This window comes from Hypanus sabinus, chromosome X2 (genome assembly GCF_030144855.1).
Source record: "Hypanus sabinus isolate sHypSab1 chromosome X2, sHypSab1.hap1, whole genome shotgun sequence".
Taxonomy (NCBI): Eukaryota; Metazoa; Chordata; class Chondrichthyes; order Myliobatiformes; family Dasyatidae; genus Hypanus; species Hypanus sabinus.
In genome coordinates this window covers 1620266-1642228 of record NC_082739.1, presented here as the reverse complement: position 1 = coordinate 1642228, position 21963 = coordinate 1620266, and the positions used below count along the sequence as shown (strand labels likewise).

The window sequence follows — 21963 nt, the reverse complement described above, 5'->3', positions numbered from 1 at the left end:
TAATTTCCACAAAATCTCTTGTGTTTATAAAGATTTTTATATTTTATCTGAAGATGTTCTAAAGCACTTTGGAAAAACAGTCACTATTGCAACTGGACTACACAGCGGTGAATGATAATAACCAGAGAACCTGTCTCTCAGATCTACCCCTCAATCCACACCAGTGGCACTCCGCAGTATCCAGATCTCCTTTATATCATGCAAGTATTAATGCGGATTCACTTACCTCTGCGGGAAGCTGTCTAAACGCAGTTACAAAGTGATCAGCAGCTGTTGCTAGGCCAACCATTCCAGCTACTTTCTCTGGTCTGGCAAGGGAAGCCAGTAACATGAGCCATCCTCCCATGCTGGAGCCCACCAGAATCTGAAAAGTTGGAGGCAGAGGAGAGCCAACTGAGGCATAATGTTTTTTTTCCAAAAACAAACTTTTCAAAGCCCAGTCAATCACAGGTAAAGTCCTCCCCACCATTAAGGACATCTAGAAGGAGCATTCATCATCAAGGACCCTCACCATGCAGGCCACGCTCTCTTCTTACTGCTACCATTGGAAAGGAGGTATGGGTGCCTTAGGTCAGGAACAGTTATTACCCCTGAACAATCAGGCTCCTGAAACAGCATGGTTAACTTCACTCACCTCAACAATGAACTGATTTCACAACCTCCTTTTACACATTGGTTGCTTGTCTTTGTGTGTAGTTTTCCACTGATTCTATTGTATTTCTCTGTTCTACTGTGAATGCCCACAAGAAAATGAATCTCAGGGTAATATATGGTGATTTTACTTGAACTTTTGAACTTTGTACCAGAAATGTTAAAGAATCAGTGAAAAGTGAAGGCTGAAACATTCTCTCTTCTTTCCCCTCTTCCATCAGGCAAAAGATACAAAAACCTGAAAGCGCGTCCCACCAAGTTCAAAGACAGCTTCTATCCCACAGTTGTAAGACCATTAAACAGTTCCCCTAGTACAATAAGATGGATTCTTGGCCTCACAATCTATTTCATTGTAACTTTGCACCTTACTAACTACCTGCACTGACTCAAGAAATCAGTCCCCAAAATACTGATGGCCAACACACCAGATACCTTCTTAACAACTCTACCAGTCTGCATGACAACTTTGAGGAATCTATTGATGCGTACCACGAGACACCTGTTCCTCCACACTGCCAAGAATCCTGCCATTAACCCTGTATTCTACCTTCAAATTCAACCTTTCAAAATGAACCATTTCAGAATATTCCAGGTTGAACATCACCTGCCACTTCTCAGCGCAATTCTGCATCCTGTCAATGTCCCATTGTAATCTACAACAACTCTCCACACTATCCACAACTCTAGCAACCTTCGTGTCATCTGCAAACTTACTAACCCACACTTCCACTTCCTCATCCAAGTAATTTATAAAAATCAATAGACAATATTTGCAGGAGTAGGCCATTCACTGTGATCATGGCTAATCATCCACAATCAGTACCCCGTTCCTGCCTTTTCCCCATATCCCTTGACTCCGCTATCTTTAAGAGCTCTATCTAACTCTTTCCAGAAAGCATCCAGAAAATTGGCCTCCACTGCCTTCTGAGGCAGAGCATTCCATAGATCCACAACTCGCAGGGTGAAAAAGTTTTTCCTTAACTCTGTTCTAAATGGCCTACCCCTTATTCTTAAACTGTGGCCTCTGGTTCTGGACTCCCCCAACATTGGGAACATTTTTCCTGCCTCTAGTGTGTCCAATCCCTTAATAATCTTGTATGTTTCAATCAAATCCCCTCTCATCCTTCTAAATTCCAATGTATACAAGCTCAGTTGCTACAATCTTTCAACACATGACAGTCCCGCCATTCCGGGAATTAACCTCGTGAACCTAAGCTGCACTCCCTCAATAGCAAGAATGTCCTTCCTCAAATTTGGAGACCAAAACTAAACACAATCCTCCAGGTGGGGTCTCACTAGGGCCTTGTACAACTGCAGAAGGACCTCTTTGCTCCTATACTCAACTCCCCTTGTTATGAAGGCCAACATGCCATTAGCTTTCTTCACTGCCTGTTGTACCTGCATGCTTACTTTCAGTTTACTGATGAACAAGGACACCTAGATCTTGTTGTACTTCCCCTTTTCCTAACTTGACACCATTTAGATAGTAATTTGCCTTCCTGTTTTTGCCACCAAAGTGGATAACCTCACATTTATCCACATTAAACTGAATCTGCCCACTCACCCAACCTGTCCAAGTCACCCTGAATTCTCCTAACATCCTCCTCACATTTCACACTGCCACCCAGCTTTGTGTCATCTGCAAATTTGCTAATGTTACTTTTAATCCCCTCATCTAAACCGTTAATGTATATTGTAAATAGCTGCAGTCCCAGCACCGAACCTTGCGGTACCCCATTAGTCACAGCCTGCCATTCTGAAAGGGACCTGTTAATCCCTACTCTGTTTCCTGTCTGCTAACCAATTTTCTATCCATGTCAGTACCCTACCCTCAATACCATGTGCTCTAATTTTGCCCACTAATCTCCTATGTGGGACCTTATCAAAGGCTTTCTGAAAGTCCAGGTACACTACATCCACTGACTCTCCCTTGTCCATTTTCATAGTTACATCCTCAAAAAATTCCATGATTAGTCAAGCATGATTTCCCCTTCGTAAATCCATGCTGACTCAGACCGATCCTGTTACTGCTATCCAAATATGCCACTATTTCATCTTTTATAATTGACTCCAGCATCTTTCCCACCACTGACGTCAGGCTAACTGGTCTATAATTCCCTGTTTTCTCTCTCCCTCCTTTCTTAAAAAGTGGGACAACATTAGCCACCCTCCAATTAGCAGGAACTGTTCCTGAATCTATAGAAGATTGGAAAATGATTACCAATGCATCCACAATTTCTAGAGCCACCTCCTTAAGTACCCTGGGATGCAGACCATCAGGCCCTGGGGATTTATCGGACTTCAGTCTCTTCAGTCTACCCAACACCATTTTCTGCCTAATGTGAATTTCCTTCAGTTCCTCTGTTACCCTAGGTCCTCTGGCCACTATTACATCTGGGAGATTGTTTCTGTCTTCCCTAGTGAAGACAGATCCAAAGTACCTGTTCAACTCATCTGCCATTTCCTTGTTCCCCATAATAAATACACCTGTTTCTGTCTTCAAGGGCCCAACTTTGGTCTTAACTACTTTTTTCCTCTTCACATACCTAAAGAAGCTTTTACTATCCTCCTTTATATAAAGGAAACAGGGATAAAACAGGGATCCCAGAACAGATCCTGGTGGAACACCACAGGTCACTGACCTCCAGGCAGAATACTCTCCACCTACTACCACCCCCCTGCCTTCTATGGACAAATCAATTCTGCATTCACACAGTCAAGTCTCCCTGGGATCCATGCCTCCTGACTTTCTGAATGGGAAACGATTTACTAAAATCCACATACAACACTTCCACTGCTCTACCTTCATCAATGTGCTTTGTCACATTCTCAGAGATTTCTCATGACAAAAGAGACCACAGATGCTGAAATATGGAGCCACAATATTCAGGAGGAACTCAGTGGATCAGGCTGCGCCACCCACTGAGTTCCTCCAACAGATTGTTTGTTGCTCTTCATACATATACAACAGAATCCCGTTTTGATTCACAAGGCCCTCATTATCACCCGGTTTCAACTTTTTTTGAAGGCTCTATATAAATGCAAGCAGATATGAGATACAAAAGCTTTGAGTGAAAGCCATGAGCTGAAACACAAAAGAGAAAGTCCACAATTGATAGCCTAATATGCCTTGTGCCTTCCTCTGTATATTTTATTGCAATCATTCATTGGATTTGGACAAACCCAACATTTATTGTCCAGACTTAATTGTCCACGAAGCAAATTCAAAATTTTTAGCTGCTGTGATGGGATTTGAACTTGTGTCTCTGGCTTCTGTTATTGATAATAGAACTGCTATGCTAGTGGATCCTTGAAGCTTCTGTTTTGTGTATAGCACCACACACACACGTAAAGCTTATTACACACCAAGAATTGGAGAGCCTTCGCAGATTGTCCACTCAGTAGCCACCATATTAGGTATACCTGTACAGCTGCCTATTAATACAAATATCAAATCAGCCAATCATGTGGCAGCAATTCAATGCATAAAAGCATGCAGACATAGTCAAGAGGCTCAGTCCAAATATCAAAATGGAGAAGAAATGTGATCTGAGCGGAATGATCGTTGATGCCAGATGAGATGGTTTGTGCATCTCAGAAATTACTGATATCCTGGGATTTCCACACACAACAGTCTCTAGAGTTTACAGAGAATGGTGCAAAAAAAAAACCCACTAAACTAAAACATCCAGTGAGCAGCAGTTCTGTGGGAGAAAATGTCTCGTTAATGAGAGAGGTCAGAGAAGAATGGCCAGACTGGCTCAAGCTGACAGGAAGGCTACAGTAACTCAAAAGATGTAATGTTGAGGGTTTATAAGGCACTGGTTAGGCCTCACTTGGTGTGTTGTGGGCAGCTTTAGGCCCCTTATCCAAGAAAGGATGTGGTGACATTGAGGGTTCAAAGGGGATTCACAAAAATAATTCCAGTATTGAAAGGCTTATTATATGAGAAGCATTTCATGGCTCTGGGCCTCTACTCACTGGAATTCAGAGAAATGTGGATGGGGGGGGGGGGTGGAATCTCACTGAAACCCATCTTTTGTTGAAAGGTCTCGATTGAGTGAACGTAGAAATTATATTTCCTATGGTGGGGAAAGTCTAAGACCAGTCTCAGAATAGAAAGACATCCATTTAGAACAGAGATGAGAAATTTCTTTAGCAAGAGAGTGGTGAATTTGTGGAATTTGTTGCCATAAGTGGCTGTGGAGGCCAAGTCATTGAGTATTTTTAAGGAAGAGGTTGATAGATTCTTGATTAGTCAGGACATGAAAGGGGGAAGAAGGCAGGAGATTAGGGCTGAGAGAAAAATTGGATCGGCTAAGGTGAAACGGCGGAGCAGACTCAACAAGCCAATTGGCCTAATTCGGCTCCTATGGTCTTACAACCATGCACTACAACAGTGGTGTGCAGAAAAGTATCTCTGAACACACATGTCAAACCTTAAAGTGGATGGGCTACAGTAGCAGAAGACCATGAACAAGACCATGAATTCTGTTCACCAGACCTTGAGCATCTTGCAATTAAGCGCCATCCAATTTACCTACCACAGAAGTGACTAGTGGGGTACCACAAGGCTTGGTGCTGGGACCGCAGCTATTTACATTATACATTAATGATTTAGATAAAGAGATTAAAAGTAACATTAGCAAATTTGCAGATAACACAAAGCTGGGTGGCAGTGTGAAATATGAGGAGGATGTTAGGAGAATGTAGGGTGACTTGGACAGGTTGGGTGAGTGGGCAGATGCAGTTTAATGTGGATAAATGTGAGGTTATCCACTTTGGTGGCAAGAATAGGAAGGCAGATTACTATCTGAATGATGTCAAGTTAGGAAAAGGGGTAGTACAACCAGATCTAGGTGTCCTTGTCCATCAGTCACTGAAAGTAAGCATGCAGGTACAGCAGGCAGTGAAGAAAGCTAATGGCATGTTGGCCTTCATAACAAGGGGAGTTGAGTATAGGAGCAAAGAGGTCCTTCTGCAGTTGTACATGGCCCTGGTGAGACCACACCTGGAGTATTGTGTTCAGTTTTGGTCTCCAAATTTGAGGAAGGACATTCTTGCTATTGAGGGAGTACAGCGTAGGTTCACGAGGTTAATTCCTGGGATGGCGGGACTGTCATGTTGAAAGATTGGAGTGACTGGGCTTGTATACACTGGAATTTAGAAGGATGAGAGGGGATCTGATTGAAACATATAAGATTATTAAGGGATTGGACATGCTAGAGGCAGGAAAAATGTTCACGATGTTGGGGGAATCCAGACCAGAGGCCACAGTTTAAGAATAAGGGGTAGGCCATTTAGAACAGAGATGAGGAAAAATTTTTTCATCCAGAGAGTTGTGTATCTATGGAATGCTCTGCCTCAAAAGGCAGTGGAGGCCAATTCTCTGGATGCTTTCAAGAAAGAGTTAGATACTCTTAAAGATAACGGAGTCAAGGTATATGGGGAGAAGGCAGGAACGGGGTACTGATTGTGGATGATCAGCCATGATCATATTGAATAGTGGTGCTGGCTTGAAGGGCCGAATGGCCTACTCCTGCACCTATTGTCTATAAGACTTCCGGGATCATTTTGGTAGCAGCACACATACCACCTCAGGCCAATGTCAGTCAGGCTTTAGATGATCTGAGCAATGGGATCAACATGCACGAAACAGAGCACCCTAACGCCTTCACCATCGCTTTGGGAGATTTTAACCAGGTCAGCCTGGAAAAAAAATCACTAAGCAATTACCATCACTTGCAATACCAGAGGAAACAACACACTGGACCATTGTTAAACCATCAAGAATGCCTACTGTGCTATTCCACACCCTCACTTGGGGAAGTCTGATCACCTGGCTGTACTTCTACTCCCTGAGTATAGGCAGAGACTGAAGACTGCAGCACCAGCAGTGAGGACAAAGACGGTTTGGACAAGGGAAGCACAGGAGCGCTTACAGGACTGCTTCGAATTGGTGGATTCAGGGATTCACCTTCGAACCTGGATGAGTATGCCACAGTTGTTACCGACTACATTAAAACCTGTGTGGATGACTGTGTGCCAATGAAAACACGCTGTACATTCCCAACCCAAAAGCCGTGGATGAACCAGGAGGTATGTTGTCTGCTGAGGGCTAGATCTGAAGCATTTAAGTCTGGTGATCCAGGTCTGTACAAGAAAAACATGTATGACTCACGGAGGGCTATTTCAAGAGTTAAGAAACAATTCTGAGCAAGGTTGGAGGCGACATCGGATGCACATCAACTCTGGCAGGGTTTAACGACGTTACTTCCAACAAAGCAAAACACAATAGCATGAATGGCAGCTATGTTTCACTACCAGATGAGCTCAATGCCTTCATGCCCACTTTGAAAGGGAGAATATAACTACAGCTGTGACGATCCCTACTACACCAGGTGATCCTGTGATCTCTGTGTTAGAGGCAGATTTCAGGAGGGTGAACCCTTGTAAGGCAGCAGATGGAGTACCTGGTAAGGTTCTGAAAACTTGTACCAACCAACTGGCAAGAGTATTCAAGGACATTTTCAATCTCTCAATGCTATGGTCAGAAGTTCCTACCTGCTTCAAAAAGCAATTATACCAGTGCCTCAGAAGAGTAGTGTGAGCTGCCTTAATGACTATCGCCCTGTAGCACTTATATCCACAGTGATGAAATGCTTTGAGAGATTGGTCATGACTAGAACGAACTCCTGCAAGAACCTGGACCCTTTGCAATTTGCCTATCGTTACAACAGGTCAACGGCAGACATAATCTCAATGGCTCTCCACACAGCCTCAGATCTCCTAGACAATACAGACACCTATGTCAGGATGCTGTTTGATAACTATAGCTCAGCATTTAACATCATTATTCCCACAGTCCTGATTGATAAGACACAGAACCTGGGCCTCTGTACCTCCCTCTGCAATTGGATCCTCGACTTCCTAACCAGAAGACCACAATCTGTGCAGATTGTTGATTGCATATCCTCCTTGCTGACAATTAGCACTGGCACACCTCAGGAGTGTGTGCTCTACTCTCTATATACACATTACTGTGTAGCTAGGCATAGCTCAAATACATCTATAAATTTGCTGACGATACAACCATTGTTGGTAGAATCTGAGATGGAAATGAGAGGGTGTACAGGAGTGAGATAAGCCAACTAGTGGAGTGGTTTCACGCAACAACCTTGCACTCAATATCAGTAAGACAAAAGAGCTGATTATGGACTTCAGAAAGGGTAAGATGAAGGAACACAGACCAATCCTCAGAGGGATCAGAAGTGGACAGAGTGAGCATTTCCAAGTTCCTGGGTATTACGATCTCTGAGGACCCAACATATCGATGCAGTTATAAAGAAGGCAAGACAGCGGCTATACTTCATTAGGAGTTTGAAGGGATTTGGTTCGTCACATAAAACACTTGAAAACTTCTATTGATGTACTGTGGAGAGCATTCTAACAGGCTGCATCACTGTCTGGTATGGGGTGGTGGGGGGACTACTGTGCAGGGCAGAAAGAAGCTACAGAAAGTTGTATTATTAGTCAGCTCCATCTTGGGTACTAGCCTCCACAGTATCCAATACATCAAGGAGCAGTGTCTGAGAAAGGTGGCATCCATTATTAAGGACCTCCAGCACCCAGGACATGCCTCTTCTCACTATTACCATCAGGTAGGAGGTACAGAAGCCTGAAGACACACACTCAGTGATTCAGGAACAGCTTCTTCCCCTCTGCCATCTGATTCCTAAATGAACATTGAACCCATGGGCACTACCTCACTACTTACTTAATATATATTATTTCTGTTTTGCACTATTTTTGATCTATTTAATATATACCTTCTGTAATTGATTTATTATTTTGTCTTTCTATATTATCATGTATTGCATTGAACTGTTGCTGCTAAGTTAACAAATTTCATGACACATGCCAGTGATAATAAATCTGATTCTGACATATGGAAAAACACTCAGTGGATACTTCATTAGTTAAAGGAGGTACCCAATAAAGTGGCCAGAGTGCAGATCTTCATAGAACCATTGTGCAAATTTCCAAAGCATTTCCCAGCATTACTGAGAAAAGCAGTGACACTATCTCGAGTGAGATAGCTCTGCGCTACTTTTCTCTCTGGTCTGTCACACTTGTCAATTGGTTACTTACTTCATAAATATAAGACCCTTCCTCTTGAAATGTCCAACATTTCCTTTTGGCATTTTAAAGACTTGGATGAAAGAAAAACGGAGAGTTATGTGGGACGGAAGGGTTAATTGATCTTAGGGTATGTTAAAAGGTTGGTACAATATGCGATGTAGTGTTCTATATTCTATGTTTATTTCTGCGAAACCTTAGCCTCATCAGCTCCAACAATTCGTAGCGGTCCCTTTAAGAATTACAAATGACATGCTTGTCCACTGAAAGAGAGAAGGGATTTCCACAAAATAATTCACTCAAGAGTCCATCAGCCTTAGACCTGCGCCAATTCATCTCACCCAAGCATCTTGAGTACAAACTCTGAATATTTTTCTCTTGTACATATTTAACCAATTAACATTTGAAAGATATTAATGGATTATTCTCAATTAACATTGGGAAAATGAAGTTCATTACAGCTCAGTGAATACAAGTAGTTAATAAAACAGAAATAGCAAAAGGGTTCCCAGTACTGACCTGTGGTCCTGTGGTAAGATTATCCAAGACTGTTAGTACATCATTCTTCCAATCCCTTAACAAGCAATCCTCAGAATTTCCTTCTGAGCTACCACAGCCGGTGTAATCAAACCTGAACAGAGAAACACCAACAACCCAAGTAAATTATAGTCTTAATTCGAAAAATCAGATCATCATAATCACACAGCAAGGTAAAAGACCCTCCAGCGCAACTAGTCCATGATGCTCCCTGTCAACCTTGTACCATTTGCAAGGTTTTGGCCCATGACTTTAGAAACTACAGATTCCTGAAGAAGGGCCTTAGCCTGAAACGTCAACCATTTACTCCCCTCCATAGATGCTCCCTGACCTGCTGAGTTCCTGTAGCATTCTGTGTGCTTACTCTGGATTTTCAGCATCTGCAGATGCTCTTCTGTTCAACCTTTCTAATTGACATACAAGTCCAACTACCTTTTAAAAGTTGCTATTGCACCTGCTTCATCCACTTCCTCTGACAGCTGATTCCGCAGAGATACCACCCCATGTAAACAAAACTTCCTATTAAATGTTTCACCTCTCACCTTAAACCTATGCCCTCTAATTTTTGATTCCCTAACTCAATCTTAGATCAAATTTAATTTCCAATTTGATCTATATCACAACCTTCAACTTAAACCAAAAGCTACATGCAAAATGTCTACTTAGCAGCTACAGACTAATAATGGATCTCATTAAAGTTGTTATCAACATTACAACCAGTAGGTGGCCTAGTGGCTCTACTGTATCCAATTCAGTGGATTCTGGTTAACTGGTGCAGCTGTTTATCTGGGACAACTCTTAAGAACAAAAACTAATTGAGAAAATAGCCAGGATTCCCTTTGTTTATTTGGGACATTATGCCACTTAATTGGGACAGGAGACTATTGCTGAACAGTTTCTAACTAGTGTAAGTTGTGTGCGCTTGTGTGGCTATTAAACACTACACCATACATTCATTAGAGCAAAGTTTTTAAAATAGCGTCAGTTGCATGTGTTTGTGTTCAAAAAGCAATGATTATTATCACTGATAGTTGGCGAGAAATAAGCAGAAGACAATTCAGAACTATTTCGCTCACTGTGGTCAAGCACTCAGGCTCAAAGATGCCTGAAATGGCTGAAAACGAAAATGAAACGATCTCACTACTTCAACAAGTTAGAAACTACGAAGAATTTGAAGGGATCAACAATCACCTTGAATATTACAATGAAAATGAAGATTTGGATAATACAATCATCAAAAGCATTGTATGAAGGCAGTCCATTATCTTCACGAGGTGTTGGTTTTGTAAATTTACTGAAAATCAAAAGTACATGGGTATCTACACTGGATGAATTCCTCCATTGATAACTATTAGGAACAGTATTGGAGTAGCATCGCTAATGTTCCAATTTGTTCTGTATTTCATTTAAATACATAATTTGTTACTCAAATGGGTAGTTTGCCTTTTTTATACCTTTTTAACTATTTCCATGAGACTTCGGCTAGGCTAATTGGGGCAGCTGCTTAACTGGACCAAAATCTACTGGTCCTGATGTGTCCCAATTAACTGGAATTCACTGCACTTAATTTAAGCTACTGACACAATGAAGGAAGCCCTGAACACCGCCAGAGATGAAGGACCTTTATCGCTGCCCTAAATGCCAGTGGCTTAATAGGCAGAGAAGAAGACTGTGCTGAATTATTACACAGATATTTTACTTATATCTTCATTAAGGCCAATCTTCAAATGGATGAGAGACCATCTTTTGGCATTGCCCATCATCACAGCTTGTGAATGCAACACTATGATCTTAGCTGGACAGATAAAGCAAAACCCCACATTATCTTTTGCCCACAAACAAAATGTTATTGTAAATGATGTTGAGTTTAGAATTCAAGACCCAAAATGGATTCCATCTGGCACTTTAAATTGTTCTAAAACCGTCAATGGCATTTTCTATCACAGAGGCAAAAACAATCTTTCACTTGGGTGTAAATTTGATTGTGTATTTTAAACTGTTGCAAATTAATGTTAGGATCACAGTATTTGACATTAATGAAGTGTTGAACAAATGAAATAGAAGAGTACAACTCAGGAAGAGGCCCCTTCAGCCCACAATGTTGTGCTGATCTAATTAAACTAGTAATTAGACTCAGTGGCCACTTTATTTGATGCACCTGCACAGCTGCTCATTAATGCAAATATCTAATCAGCCAATCACATGGCAGTAACTCAGTGTATAAAAATATGCAGACCAAGTCAAGAGGTTCAGTTGTTATTCAGACCAAACATCAGAATGGGGAAGAAATGTGCTCCAAGTGACTTTAACCATGGAATAATTGTTGGTGCCAGTCAGGGTGGTTTGAGTATCTCAGAAACTGCTGATCTCCTGGGATTTTCACACACAACAGTCTCTGGAGTTTACAGAGAATGGTGTGAAAAACAAAAAAACATCCAGTGACTGGCAGTTCCGTGGGTGAAAACACCTTGTTAATGAGAGAGGTCAGAGGAGAATGGCCAGACTGGTTCAAGCTGACAGTAACTCAAATAACCATGTGTTACAACAGTGGTGTGCAGAAGAGCATCTCTGAATGCACAGCATTTTGAACCTTGAAGTGGATGGACTACAGCAGCAAAAGACCACACTGGGTGCCATTCCTGTAATCTAATAAAGTGGCCACTGAATGTAAGTGCTCATTGAAACTAATCCCTACAGCCAACACAATGTCCAAATCCCCCCATTTTCCACCCATTCAAAGTATATTATCAAAGTACGTGTGCAGTATACAACCCTGAGATTTCTCACCCCACAGACAGCCACAAAACAAGGAAACACCATGGAACCCATTCAAAGAAAAACATCAAACCCTCAACACACAAAAAAGCCAAATGGCACAAAAGGCATTTAAAAAACTAGTGAAAAAATACAGAATATAAAACATCAAACCACCAAAGTCATCGAAAGAGTCCAGGCATATTCAGCCCAGCTCAGTTCAACCAACCCAGTGCTGTTTCATTCGTTATCTTCAAAATTCCTGATCAAAACCACACAAAACAGCAACAAAAAAGGAGTGACCCTAGAAACCAGAGACACATCAGAAGGTGGACTACAGAGTCCAATCCACAAACCCCATCGATTAAACCTTGCCTAAGACCCAGAACTCCAGCACTATCAAGGAGAGAGAGACCATACGGATGCAGGGACTTTCCTTTGGGAGCAGCAGATGAGAGGGAAAGAGAGACCATCACCCACAGACATCTTCCTCTAGCAGCAGTGAGTGAGAGGCTGGTAGATGGTGTTGAACAACCGCTCGCCTCTGTTCTCATCTTGATGAGTTCAATCTTGCTTGACACTTTAATCAGCGAGATCGGCAAGAAATGGATCTTGGCCTTGAAGCTGCACACTTCGCTTGAAGCTTCACCAAACACCCTCGAAGACAGATGAGTGCCAGATCGCTCAACTGGCCCGATAATGCACCACCAAAATATAGATCTCAGGCTCCAACTTAAGCAGAACTACATTTGAAAGAAAAAGATGTAAAAGAAGTGACAGAAGTTATTTTGTGAACTGTCGGGAGGATGTCGCCCTCGTCATCCTTTCATCTTATTCCAGAGAAAAAAATCTAAGATCCTATTAAATGCCTCTGTTGTATATGCCTCCACTACCAACCCCAGGCAGTGTATTCCAGGCATCAACCACTTTCCGTGTTAAAAAGCATGCTCCACACATTTCTTTTGAACACGTCTTCTGTCACCTTACTACCCTCTAATATTAGACATTTTGTCCCTGGGAAAAAGATACCAGCTCTGTACCCTATAATCTCATAATCTTTGAATTGCTATCAAATCTCTACTCAGCCTCTGCCACTCCAGAGAAAACAACCCACATTTGTCCAACGTCTCTTCATAACATGTCCTCTAAACCAGGCAGTATCCTGGCAAACCTCTTCTGAATCCTTTCCAAAGCCAACACATCTTTCCTACTAATAGGCAACCAGAACTAATGGCAACACTCCAGATGCGGTGCAACAAGAGTTTTATCAAGCTGCAACATAACTTCCCAACTCTTGAACTCAATGCCTCAACTAATAAAGGCAAGCATGCATTATGCCTTCTGAACCACTCGATGAACCTGTGCAGCCATTTTCAGGAAGCTATAGACTAGGACCCCAACATCCATATGTACATCAACACCATTAAGGGCCTTACCTTTAACAATGCACTGTCCCTTTACATTTGATCTCTCAAAGGTCAATACTTCACATTTGGCTGAATCAAACTCTACCTGCCATTTCTCTCCCCATATCTGCAATTGACTTATATCCTACTGTATCCTTTGGCAATCTTCTATGCTATCCATATCATCATCAACACACAAAATGCTGGTGGAACACAGCAGGCAAGGCAGCATCTATAGGAAGAAGTACTGTTGACGTCTCGGGGCAAGAGCTTTCGTCAGGACTAACAAAGATAGTAAGAGATTTTAAAGTAGGACGGGGAAATGCAAAATGATAGGAGAAGACCGGAGGGGGTAGGGTGAAGCTGAGAGCTGGAAAGGTGATTGGCAAAAGGGATACAGAGCTGGAGAAAGGATCATGGGACGGGAGGCCTAGGGAGAAAGAAATGGGGAGGGGAGCACCAGAGGGAGATGGAGAACAGGCAGAGTGATGGGCAGAGAGAGAACAAAAAGGGGAGGGGGGGAATAAATAAATCAGGGATGGATGAGGAGGGGAGGAGGGGCATTAACAGAAGTTAGAGAAGTCAATGTTCATGCCATCAGGTTGGAGGCTACCCAGATGGTATATAAGATATACATCGACAGTGCTTCTCCTTATAGATGCTGTCTGGCCTGCTGTGTTCTACCAGCATTTTGTGTGTGTTGCTTGAATTTCCAGCATCTGCAGATTTCTTCGTGTTTGCATATCATCATCAATCTAGGCTTCATTTGCTAGCCTACTAACATTTTCATCTAGTACACAAGCAGCAAAGGTCCCAGTTCAGATGCCTCTAGAACTCCATTTGTCATAGACAACATTCATTGTGACCTTATAATATGCCTGATACAAACCTAGAATACAACCATCAGCACTATTATTGTCCTATACAAAAGTTAGAGTATTATTACTCTGACCATATTTAATTAATAGCTATTCCTTCCAAAAGAACTAAAATTTATTAAAAAATCATTTTGCTGATATTGACATTACTGCTTTGCTTGGATTTTCAAATGTGCAAAGACAGAAAATATCTATCTAAGCCTCTGGAGATTAAAAAAAAAGGCCACATTGCCTATTGTACACTAATACACACAAACTCTTCCTTTTAAAAGGAACACAGGGCAACCTGCTATTCTGCACATCATTCAATATTAATATATCTAAGCAATTCCAGAAACTTTATCATTTTAGGTTGTGAGGAAGCTACAATGTTATATATGCAATGAAGAAAGATCTAGAATCATCTATGAGAAAAACAATATTAGTAGGCTAATTTTACCAATAAAATATTAAGTTAAAATAACTGCTTGTAAACCACAATAATTTTTGTTTCACTTTTTTAAAAATAAAATTATAGCTCTGCATAGTATTAATCTCATATTTTTCATTATAATGTAATTGTAAATATATTTAAAATATTTTAAATAATAAGGTTAGTGAAAACAATTGAAATCAGGGCTAATTGTTATAATGCCTGTCATGTTAATTTCAGGCAGAAAACAGAATAGAGTTATAGAATACTGCAGCACAGAAACCGGCCCCTAGGCCCACCTTGTCCGTGCCAAACTGTTATTCTGCCTAGTCCCATCAATCCACACCTGCATCATAGCCTTCCATATCCCATACCCCTCCCACCATTTACTTATCCAAACTTCTGTTAAATACACTCCGTCAATGCTGATTAATAAAAAGAACGGGCATTTCTATAGCATGTGTCACATCACAAAGTACTTTCAAACGGTACTCTTATAGGAAAGATGGTAGCAATTTTGTGCAGAGTAAGCATTGAAAAACAGCAATGTGATAACTGTTAGATAACTTATTTTGTCTGGAAATGCTGAAGGATAAACATTGTGCGAAACAGTGATTCCGTGTAATAACAAAACCAGAGAATACGTAATGAAATTTGAGTTCCTGCAGCATTCCTCCAAGGAAAGTCAGCCTTAAATCTTGTGCACTGACCTACATCCTCAGACTTTACACATGTAAAGTCAAGATTTGTTTTATTTGTCATCATAACATGCATTGCCACAGTAGTGTAGCTATTACAGTTTGGGGTGTTCGATGGTCAATTCCAGCACTGTCTGTAAGGAGCTTGTATGCCCTCCCTGTGAATACATGGGTTTCCTCCCATGTTCCAAAGACGTACCAGTTAGTAGGTTAATTGGCCATTTGAAATTGTGCTGTGATTGGACTAGGGTTAAACAGGTGGGCTGTTAGGCAATGTGGCTCATTAGGCCAGAAAGGCCTGTTCCATGCTGTACCTCTAAATAAAATAAATGTCATTTGTGTCAAATCAAATCAGTGAAGATTTGATACAAATGTCGCCACATTCCCAGCACCAACATAGCATGACCACAACTTACTCACCCTAACCTGAACGTCTTTGAAACCAGAGTTTACCTTCCCTGTGTGTGCCTGGAACTGAGATAGGCCTGTCACTGTGGCACAGAACATAGTTTCTTTAGCCATTTTCACACACATGAAGTGTAGGAATTCATAATTAGTGAGACAGAAGAGGTACCCTCCCATTTTTCCTCAGAAAACAAACATTTTTATTCCTTACAGCTTCCAGCATCTGTTGATAGCCATTGCATAATGAAGATTAAATACTGACTGGTGACGTAGTGCACAGGGAAGCTTTTCCCACTCATCACACTACCTCATCATCTGGGTCTGATTTGTTGTATGCAGATGTTTCAAATTTATTTTGAACATTACATGTGCATTTCATAATAACTTCCTGTGCAATCTATTTTCTGGTAATAACCTCGCAGATGCAGATACAGGGTGTAATATAATTTTCATAACCCTTTATTACAGATAAAAGCCATTACCATTACTGCATAACTTAAGTAATATGCAAAATCTTAACTGCATGTTCTAACCACCTATTCATTATCCTACCATAGTAGGTACGAGTCTTGGGTTAGGAACAGCAAATTCAGCCTCAAATGAGAAGGTTAAAATTTGAAGTCCATTCCATTGTTTAATATCTAATCCAAGCTAAAAAATTAGCTGTAAGAAGCTGCCATCTTGTCTGTGAGAAGTTAAAATCAGGCACTAACCACTTTCCATTCCATAAGCATACAGGTTCTTCTCAAGGAGGAGGAAAGTCTCCAACACTTGCCAACTAATATTAATTCCACAACAATCAAACACAAACTAATACCAGATTCTCCTCCATCCCTCTCTTTCCATTCCCCATCCTGGTTATCCTCTCACCCATACTCATCTCCCCTCATGACATACCCATGAGCTCCCTCTGGTGCCCCTCCTCCTTCCCTTTCTTCCATTGTCCACTCTCTTCTCCTATCAGATTCATTATTCTTCAGCCCTTTATCTCCTTCACCTATCACTTCCCAACTTCTTACTGCATCCCCCTTTCCCTACCCACCTTCTCCCTCACCTGGTCTCACCCATTATCTTCCAGCTTATCCTCCTTCCTCTCACCCCACCACCTTCTTATTCTGGTTTCTTCCCCCTTCCTTTCCAGCCTTGATGAGATGTTGAATGTTTATTCCCCTTCATAGATGCTGCCGATCTATTGAGCTCCTCCAGCATTTAAAGATTAAAAATGTATTTTGTTTGTCACACATACAGCAAAAAGTTTTGTTGTTTGCATCAGCAACCAACACAGCCTGAGGAAGTGCTGGGGGCAGTCCACAAATGTTGACATACTTCTGGCACCAAAATAAGCATGTACACAACTCACTAACCCTAACCCATACAGCTTTAGAATGTGGGAGGAAACCGGAAGAAATCTACATGGGGAGAATGTACAAAATCAGATAATAATGAGAATCAAACCCTGTTAGGTGAGCATTATGCTACCATTTTGTGTGTGTTGCTCAGGATTTCCAGCATCTACAGAAACTCATGACCTGGCTGGTTGCATTATGGTCTGGTATGGCAGTATGAATGAACAGGAAAGCAAGAAGCTGCAGTAGATTCATCCCAATACATCACAGGCACATCCCTCCCCACCATTGGTCCATGCTATTTAGCAGCTATCATAGCACAGGAGGCACAGAAGCCTAAAGACCCACACCACCAGGTTCAAGATCAGCTACTTCCCTTCAACCATTCACTTTTTGAACCAACCAGCACAACCTTAATCACTCCTTCAGTATAGCAACACTTTGAACACTCTATAATACAATGAAGCAAAACACACAAAATGCTGGAGGAACTCAGCAGTCAGGCAGCATCTATGAAGGAGAATAAACAGTCGACATTTCAGCTGAGGACCGGAAAGGAAGACCATAAGACATAGGAGCATAATTAGGCCATTCAGCCCTTCGAGTCAGCTCTGCTATTCTATCACAGCCAATTTATTTTCCCTCTCAACATCATCTTCTGCCTTCTCCCCATGATCTTTGACACCCTCACAAATCAATAATCGATTAAACTCCACTTTAAATACACCCAATGACCTAGCCTCCACAGCCATCTGTGGCAATAAATTCCAGATTCACCACCCCTTGGCTAAATAAATTCATCCTCATCTCTGTCTTAAAGTGACAAACTTCTATTCTGAGAATGCACCCTCTGGTCCTGGACTCTCCCATTATATGAAACATCCTGTCCATATGGCTAAGCCTTTTAATACTCATTATTTTTAAAATGAGATCTCCTTCATTCTTCTAAGGTCCAGTAAGTATAGGCCCAGAGCCATCAAACACCATCAAATGGAAGGGGGCAGTAGCCAGAAGGTGGGTAGGTGTGGTAGGAATATAAGCAGAAAGGTGAAGGGGAAGGGGAGAATGAAGCTGGTAGTGGTCAAAAATGCTGTTAATTTTTTCCTACCTAGAAGACCTTAATTGCTTCCTTTATTAAAATATTTCCATCTGCTATTAACATGTGCAATTGCGAAGAAAGCACACGACTTCGACAGGAGTTTGTGGAGATTCGGTATGACATCTAAAACTTTGACAAATTTCTATGGATGTGTAGTGGAGAGTACATTGACAGACTGCATCACAACCTGGAATGGGAACACTGATGCCCTTGAACGGAAAATCGGGGTAAAGCCCTCACAACTATTGAGCACATCTGCATGAAATATTGCCGTAGAAAAGTAGAAGGTACAAGAGCCTCAGGACTCACACCAGCAGGTTAGGGAACAGTTATTACCCCTCAACCATCAGTCTTTTGAACCAGAGGGGTAACTACACTTGCCCCATCACTGAGATGTTCCCACAACCAATGGACTCACTTTCAAGGACTCCTCATCTCGTGTTCTCATTATTTATATTTGCATTTGCATTGTTTGTTGTCTTCTGCACTCTGGTTGAACACCCTAGTTGGGTGGTCCTTCATTGATCCTGTTATAGCTACTATTCTATAGATTTATTAAGTATGTCCACAAGAAAATGAATCTCAGGGTTGTATATGGTAACATGTATGTACTCTGGTAATAAATTCACTTTAAACTTTGAATACTTTAGGTGTTCATATGTTCATCAGAGTATTTACAGGTCAAATATATCTTCTGTAAATGCTACGTAACACATTCAGAGTAGATTTAATTCAGAGGTCAATAATATAAACAGTGATGGGACCCAAATAACTTGGCAACAATTATAATCAAAAATTATTTTTAATTTCAGCATGAAGCACTTTGGACATCAGGTCAGTATTACTGAATGTGTCCAATCTCTATTAATCAATTGTATTTGCAAAATTGCTCATTTTAATTGACAGATATAGGAACATTTGAATGTCAAGTGTTGCGGGACAGTTAATTGAAATGACACAATTATTAGATTGCTGGTTCCATATTGTAATTTTCTAACAATTAGGATATTTTAATCCAATCTCATTATTCATTTCCCACGAATACCCCTTTCTGTCTCACAGCCCCACAGCACAAATAATTCAGATGGATGATTGCAATCCCTCCAGAGTAGCTTGAGAATGTACATTCAGTTAATTAAATAAAAGCCAGCACTGGAAAAATACCAACATCAATAATGTGACCATTAAACTACTGGATTGTTGTTACAGAATTGAAATTTGATTCACTAAGGACCTTCAGGAAGTCCAACTTCCTTAGCCAGCCTATCCTATATCTGACTACAGACCAACAACAATACCACAATTATACATTGCCTTGTTGAGACCACACACATTGAGCATTGTGTGTACTTTGGGTTTCTTTACCCAAGGAAGAATAGGCAATAAATTTCTGATAACCCAACACCCTCAGGGCGTTGGCAGTGGCAAATTGGCAGGTTATTCAGACTACTGGTGATTATGCCTAGAAATACACCATTTCAAATTCACTTTTTCCCCCAAAAGATAAAAGATATTATATAGCAGTATAGTAGATTTTCTGAAGAACCCAGTGAATTTAAAGAGAAGGCTGTGAATTTAAAGGCAACATCGAAAATGAGGGCCCAAAAAGCCATTGGAATTCCAACAAATAAAAGCAGATTAACAGTGTTTTACTGAGACTTGAAAGATTAGCTTTATTTACCATATTTACATTAATATACAGTGCAATGTGTTGTTTGTGTCAAATCAAATTAAGGATTGTGCTGAGATGAAACTGTGCTGATGCTTCTGTGTTTAACATAGCATGCCCACAACTCACTAGTCCTAACCCGTATGCTTTGGAATGTGGGAGGAAACTGGAGCACCCAGAGGAAACCCACGTGGTCACGGGGAGGATGGACAAACTTCTTTCAAACAGTGGTAGGAATCAAACCCTAGACTTACACTTGGCACCGTAAAGCATTGCATTAGCTGCTATGCCATCATGTTCCCACCCCACCCCGTAGAGGGAGTGCAACAAAGTTTCACCAGATTAATTCCCAAAATAGCAACACTATCAAATGAGTGATTAGGTCAACTGGATCTTCAATTCACTGTACACCCTATCCTCGTTATATGTAGGGGATACGCTCGTCACAGTCCATATATAATGTGAAATCGTATAATGTGAATAAATAATTAAATGGAGAAAATAGGGATGCTTTCCAGAGAGCTTCCTAAATATGTTTTATCTGTAATTTATTCACATTTTCATACCAATACGACACAAAAGCAGTACCACAAGGCAACATTCGTATTATATTTCATCAATTTAAGGTAATATTCAATGTAATAAATCATAGAAAGCTAACATACTAGGGTGTACAGTACTCACCAACAGAGGCAGGTGTGTTCGCTCTGGGAGATGAGTGGTTGTTGTGGTGTTGGGCAGCTTTATGTGGATAAGGCAGACATCGAGCACAGCAAGGGGTGAAAGAAGACTCACAGAACAGCAGCAGGAGATGACACGAGTTTGAAGAAAGTGGTGAGGGTTGTTTGCTTGGCAGCATTTTGTTTTTCAACATAAATTTACTTGTAGGAAGAAGATTTGACGGCAGGGAACAATGGAAATGCTGACTCCATTCTAAACTTGGGTCCATGTCATCCCCATTTGTGCCAAGTGTTCTGACCTCCACCATTCCCTCACTGTTGGTAAACTCCCGGGATTTTCAAAATTGTCTGTTGCTTGCAGCATCTGAAAAACAGTTCCCCGTAAAAAAAAATACACCTTGAATGTGGATCACACCTTGGTCAAGTGGTTGAGTCAGCGATGTTGTGTCAGGCATCAGGAAATGCACTGTTATGTTAGGAGGAATGCTGTCCAAATGCTTAGGATGGGCTGGTGCATTGTCAAGCAACAAAAGAAGTTTAAAGGCAAGATTCTGTTCCTGGCAGTAGCATCCCAGAGCTGTGTTACCTTCAGATGATGTCACACTGTTTATAATTTCCAACTTTTTTTCAAGTGTTAAAGCAGTTCTCTTGATGGCCCAGGACATGACATCGGATGCTTAGGAGGCATAGTTAAATATTTCAAGCACAAAATCACTGCACCATAGGTAAAACCAACAAAAGTTTAAGAGCACAAGATCACATATCCACACCTTGCCAAAACTAATGCGAGACTGGCGGGAGTAAGATTGTGAGGCGCGCGCATCTGACTTGTATTGGCAAGAAAGCAGTGCTCCTCACATAACACGAGGAAATCTGCAGATGCTGGAAATTCAAGTAACACACACAAAATGCTGGTGGAACGCAGCAGGCCAGGCAGCATCTATAGGGAGAAGCACTGTCGATGTTTCGGGCTGAGACCATTAGTCCTGACAAAGGGTCTCGGCCCGAAACATCGACAGCGCTTCTCCTATAGATGCTGCCTGACCTGCTGCTTTCCACCAGCATTTTGTGTGTGGTGCTCCTCACATAACTGAGAGTTTTGGACGCATATAAGAAGACGTTGGTAGAAATAGGCTCCTCGCATAACTGTAAATCCGCATAGTCGAAGACGCATATAACCAGGATAGGGTGTAGTTTCAAAAAAAATGAAAGGAGAACATACATTCTGACAGGGTTCAACAGTACAATTCCAGGTCCAGAACCAGGGATTACCTTAGGATATAAGGCAC

The 21963-nt window shown here is 41.3% G+C and overlaps 1 protein-coding gene across 5 annotated transcripts in view; it reads right to left on the bottom strand.

The window, feature by feature from the left end:
• The window catches only part of LOC132385078 (palmitoyl-protein thioesterase ABHD10, mitochondrial-like), a 148505-nt gene that overhangs the window by 98154 nt on the left and 28388 nt on the right, over nucleotides 1–21963 (bottom strand). For all 5 annotated transcript variants that reach the window (XM_059956797.1, XM_059956798.1, XM_059956799.1 and 2 more), the window contains 2 exons: nucleotides 9310–9421; nucleotides 227–364 (listed from right to left, as the gene is read on the bottom strand). In XM_059956797.1, the coding sequence (XP_059812780.1) occupies nucleotides 227–364; nucleotides 9310–9421 (250 nt within the window). The remainder of the gene's footprint in view (nucleotides 1–226; nucleotides 365–9309; nucleotides 9422–21963) is intronic.